We start from the raw sequence: 6142 nt of genomic DNA on the forward strand, positions 1-6142 counted from the left end.
TGACACACAAAATTACTGGAAGTGATATTTTGATATTTTCATGTTATTTACCGCCAGAAAACTCAACGCGTGGTAGAGATGCGCAGTCTTTCTTCGCACATTTACTTACTAAGCTATATACGCATTGTAATAGTGATAAAATTCTGATTTGTGCTGACTTTAACGCAAGAATAGGCTCCCTATCTGATCTATTCCAAGAATGCGATTCCATACCACGAAGAAACGTTATTGACAGAAGTATAAATCAACATGGTCACGAATTCATTGAGTTTTTAATTGAATCGAAGTGTTGTGTTTTAAATGGCAGATATGACCCAGAGCAAGACAATTTTACGTCAGTTTCAAGAAAGGGGAAATCGGTCGTGGATTTTATATGCGTTCCTCATGACGTATTACAGTACTGTAAAAATTTCAAAGTAATACCTACACAGTCGATAATTGACACTCATTACCTACATGGATTACTTGCAAGTAGATCCCGTATACCAGACCACAGTGTTCTAGTTTTTGAACTTGAAACGGACTATAATTACAGTTACGATCAAACAAGTATAACAGTCGAGACCCCCAGCGAAGCAAGGTTTAACTTAAGGCGTATACCGATAGATTTTATGAATAGTGAAACAAGCAGACTGGCTATGATAAACGTAATTACACAAATTGAAAGATCAAGAGAAACACAAATGGACGTAGACTCAATTTATGAACAGTTATGTGAAGCAATTAAGCATGAAATGAATCAAAGAATCCCAAAACATGGATCCTCTCGGGGTACATCCCGACGTCACAAAGTACGGAAACCATACTGGGATGATAATTTAAATACTCTTTGGAATACAATGAGTGAAAATGAGCATAAATATTTAAACTGCCGTGATAATAGGCAACTCAGATCACGTTTGAGAATGGAATATGTTTCGTCTAGAAATATTTTCGACAGAGAGCTCAAAAAATGTGAACGTATATATAGACAGTCAAAAGCATTTGAAATTGAACATATGTCAACAAATGATCCAAATGAGTTTTGGCGCAAGATTAAAAACTTGGGTCCCCAAAAACGTAAAGACATTCCTATTGAAATAGTGGACAGTCTGGGATCAGTCATACGTGACGAGCACGTTGTTTTCGAGCGCTGGAGACAGGATTTTCAGAACTTGTATAATTCACAGGATGACAACGATTTTGATGAGGATTATTATAATCGTGCCAAGCTACATAAGCATCTACTAGAAATGAATATTGCAGATCCCCTCTATGAACCAAATCATACGTTAAATACGAACATCACAGTGGAAGAGTGTGCATTTGTTGTCAAAAAAGCGAAATTGGGTTCTGCTTGCGGCTTAGACAGTATTCTGTACGACGTGCTTAAGTATCCGGTAATTATCTCAGTTCTACAACATTTATTTCAAATGATATTCGACTTCAGCATTATACCGTCAATATGGAGAAAATCTGTAATTTGCCCAATCATCAAAAACTCAGAATCAGACGCACGAGTACCAATGCATTATCGTGGAATAAGCCTGTTATCTTGTATAAGTAAACTATATAGTGCATTTCTTAACAAACGATTGACAGAATATCTAGAAGGTGCCAATATACTAGCTGATGAACAGAATGGATTTCGCTCTAAAAGATCTTGTGAGGACCACGTGTTTTCTCTTAACAGTATTATACGCAACAATAAATCGGTGTTTACGGCATTTATTGACTTAAAACGTTGTTTCGATTACATAGACAGAGACATGCTTTTATACAAGCTTCTTAACAACAACATAGACGGAAAGATGTATAATTCTATAAAAAGCATATACGCTAGCTCCAGTTCGTGTGTGAGAATAAATCAGAAAATGACTAACTGGTTCGACTGTGTCACAGGGGTCAAGCAGGGCTGTACATTATCACCGACACTATTTTCCATCTTCGCCAATGATCTTGCAGAAGAAATTAAAGACCTTGACCTTGGCGTGCCTATGGATGATATTAAAGTATCGCTACTTATGTACGCAGACGATATAGTTTTGATCTCAGATTCTGAAGAAAAATTACAGACAATGTTAAACACTATTCATGACTGGTGTAAGAAATGGCGCGTTCTAATAAATACTAGTAAATCAAAATGTATTCACTTCAGAAAAGGACGGGCGCAACGAACAGATTTCACATTCAGAATTGGTGACAACGAGCTAGAAACCGTCGAGGCTTACAAATACCTAGGCGTAATATTCCACGAAAAACATGATTTTTCTAACAACTGTGATGCTTTAGCAAAAGGAGCCGGTCGTGCATTAGGTAGCATTATAAACAAAATACACAACTACAAAGAGTTCGGATTTAAATCTTTTGAAAAACTTTACAACTCATGTGTTATACCAATACTTGACTACTGTGCGTCTGTTTGGGGGAACAAACATTTCCAACAGATAGATAATATCCAAATCGCGCAATGAGATATTTCATGGGCGTTCATAGATTCACACCCGTACTTGCCATGCTTGGAGACACAGGCTGGTTACCCAGCCGTTACCGTAGATGGACCTCTATGTTACGCCTCTGGAATCGATTAGTGTGTATGGATACTAACAGACTGACATACAAATTGTTTGAAACAGACTATAGACAGTGCTCAAATAATTGGTGCAGTGATTTAAAAACAGTTATGTACACACTGGGATTGAATGATAACTTTGACCATTTATTCCCGGTCAGTCTCTCTCAAGCAAAAACTCTCATTAATAGTTATTATTCAAACATATGGGCTCGAGACATTCAAAACTTACCAAAATTAAGAACATACAGACTGTTCAAAAGGGAATTCAAAACTGAGGAATATTTATTATTAAACTTAAAGAAAAATGAAAGGTCATTATTAGCTCAATTCAGGACTGGCATTTTACCTTTACGGATAGAGACAGGTCGATATGTCGGCGAATCTGTAGAAGATAGACACTGTACACTGTGTAATTCCGGAGCCATAGAAACAGAGACACATTTCTTACTAGAATGCAGTTTATATTCAAATGTTAGAAATACTGTATTTGACAACTTATTAACAGACATTTCATTTGTAAACCTAGTGACCGAACACAAACTCGAACACTTAATGACAAAATGTCCTCGTAAAATGTCTAAATATATTGTTGCTGCCTTTATGTGTAGGCGAAACCGAATTTATTCATAACAAAACAAAAAACTGTGATATCCAAAAATAATGACAATGATAATAATAAAAAGTTCCATATAGAACGTTAAACGTTTGAAGCCCTTGAAATATTGTTTGTAAGCATTAACCAGAATCAGGTTACACTTTATATTTGTTTATACCATGATTTCTACATTCTATGTTTTATGTGATGCATTATGAAATCATTACATTGGTGACTTATAGGCCCATTGGGCCGGGTGCTATAATTGTACACATATACGATTGTTATTTGTATTTGACTATGCACATGTCACAATAATAAATAATTTACTTACTTACTTACTTATATTAGATACAATGTATAAAAAACCACTGTTTAAAAGAGATAAATTGTACGTTTCAGGAGAATTCTGAATAATGTATATTCCATGTGGTACCATGTTCAGTTTAACTTGCAGTCTAAGACCAAGATCATCAATAGCAATCCTAAATAACTGTTGTCTTCCATTCTGTATAAAATCACAAATATTTTTTGAAAGTTCATGTTTTGTCTCAGCTGTTAATTTCCCTGCCATCAAATTATTTTCTTGGATAATGAAATGTGAACATCTGTCATTCTGTACACAAATGTGCAATTTCAATAAACAATTTGTTAAACATGTGTATAAATTGTTCTTTTTCCATATTCTTGGCTCTGTGTTTTCTATACAATGTAATAGAACTGTTTTACACATGAAACTTGATATATCAATTGTCCCTTCAGGATTAAGGGAAGATTTTAGAATCATTTTCAACAACACATAGCACCTTATTTGTGTTATATTTAAATTGAACATTAAACACCTTTCTGCCAGTGATGTAGATATTCTCCATTCCAATTCAGGATATTCACTGACCTTACTTCCAGTTGGAACAACAAAACACCTAGTACTGGCTGCATATCTTCTCATCTCTATTGTTGGCCATCTGCTAATACCTTGTCTATCTAACCAACCTAATGCTGATTGAGGCCATGATTTACATGGTAAAGCTAACACATGATCTCTATCACAATATCCATGTTGTCCTTGACTGAACAAGGATGGTCCATGATCTACAACACCGTGTATATGTACTTTTTTTGTGTTTTTACACAATATTCTTTCATTTCTATCAATAATATGTTGTTCATTAGGAATGACAGTCACAGGAAGAGGTTCATAAGGTAGGAGCAGTTGTAAGAAACAATATCCAGGGGTAGTGTTCTCATCCTGTATCATGAGGTAGTTTGACTTGCCATGTTCCCAATCTGACCGGTCTTGTATTATATTGACTTCATGGTTACAGAATAGTATGTCCAAGTCTGAATCAAGTCCTATAGTAGTTGTACCTTCTGTCTTACTCCCTAGTAAATATTCAGTCATATTTTCATCAATTAACCTGTAAGTGATATTACTCATAGTCTCTGCCAGCATGTAATGTCTTTTCCTTCTCATCATCATTCTTTCATTGACACCAATGTCATGTAAAACCTCTGATAACATCAATGACAGGTTTTCTCTGTAGTCAGATTCTTGAAACATTCTGTAATATATTTGTGAACGGAAAATTGTTTCAGTCAGCCACTATATTTATTTTATTAAATAATTCTACTTGTTATTTATTCATCCTTTATATCCTACAATATGACATGACAGGATAAATAGTGTTGATATAAGAAAATTTCATTTAATAAGTTGACGAATATATCGACTTATAATCTGTTTTTTTTCCTCTTTTTTTATTTGCTTTGATATCTTCCTGCTTCTGCTTTGAAATGTAATTTCAGCAGTAAATTACCTAATCAAAAATTTTGTTCGTGTAATTATGGAAATAAATTTTCTTCTTAATTGTCACAAAAATTACCGAAGATACATAACTCACTTTAAATAAATTATCAAATTTACATTGGATAATGTCCCTTACTTTTCTGTATTTCTTTGCATAGTTGTTCAAGGCTTTAAAGGATCAGTAGTTAAAATTTTTAAAAATTATGTATTTTTGTCTTTAATGTCTTGTTAACAGCACATATTTATGTTTATTACATATAGCATTTATTGACTAGGAAGGTACTGAAGTTATTAATTCGTATTTCACTACCTTAAATTTAACATGTATGGTATTATTGATGTATTAAAACTTTAATACAAATGTGAAATGTGTAGGAAAAAATATTGTTTAACTTACTTTCAATGTTGTATTATGTTTAATAGGCTACGTGGAATTTCACTTCCTCTTTTGGTTTTGCATGAAGAGAAAACAATGCAGTTCCACTTCCTGTTGTTATAAAAAAACTGCATTGTTCCCCCTTCAAGCACCCACATTACATGCATCATTATATTTTCTAATTTTAATATAAATGAGTAATTTAAATTATTTTTGCTTACTTTATATGCTTGATTTTCTGTCAAGGAAATACATTTATTTCTGTTTAACAGGGTATATCTTGATCAAAAATACACTATTTTAACATCCTCTTTTGGTTTTGAATGAATGTGAAGGAGAAATGACTCACTTCCTCTTCCTGTTGGTATTAAAGTTTATTGAATTGTGTCCCTTTAAAAATTTAACACATGTAGATTCTATGCATTCTAAATTTAAGAAATTGACACAAAAAGCCTTACAGTAGTTTTATTTTTAAGCCATTACAGAAAACATTATGAAAAGATAAATGACCGTATTTTTATCAGTGATCAAAAAGGTATTTAATAAAATGTTTGAAGCAAACATGATCACTCAAGATTGTAGAATACAGATTTTTTTGGCCATTTCCTTTTTTTATATTGGAACTTTCAAGTTATTCAGGTGGAGAGTCCCTCAATGCATTATTTCAAGCACGAAGGGAAATCTGAGTAGAACCACTGATGTTTTGTTCTGATGAAAGAACCTGAAGACCCTTAATTGCGGGGCTCATATTCAGGAAATAATTTAGATAACAGACATGTTTTCATCGTCAACTTGGTATCAAACTGACAT

General features: G+C 33.6%; 1 protein-coding gene across 1 annotated transcript; it reads right to left on the bottom strand.

The window, feature by feature from the left end:
* Positions 1-3483: 3483 nt before the first annotated feature.
* Positions 3484-5687, bottom strand: LOC132722173 (uncharacterized). The gene is made up of 2 exons (XM_060706616.1): positions 5554-5687; positions 3484-4711 (listed from the first exon to the last, which is right to left on the bottom strand). Exon 2 carries the CDS (start codon positions 4708-4710, stop codon positions 3484-3486), a length of 1227 nt encoding a protein of 408 aa, XP_060562599.1. The 5' UTR covers position 4711; positions 5554-5687.
* Between the last annotated feature and the right edge of the window lie 455 nt (positions 5688-6142).

This window comes from Ruditapes philippinarum, unplaced genomic scaffold (assembly GCF_026571515.1).
Source record: "Ruditapes philippinarum isolate M1 unplaced genomic scaffold, ASM2657151v2 ctg1955_1_1_1_1, whole genome shotgun sequence".
NCBI classification, from domain to species: Eukaryota; Metazoa; Mollusca; class Bivalvia; order Venerida; family Veneridae; genus Ruditapes; species Ruditapes philippinarum.

Excerpts from the sequence above, each read along its gene's own strand:
- LOC132722173 (XM_060706616.1), bottom strand. The coding sequence starts at position 4,710 with ATGTTTCAAGAATCTGACTACAGAGAAAACCTGTCATTGATGTTATCA.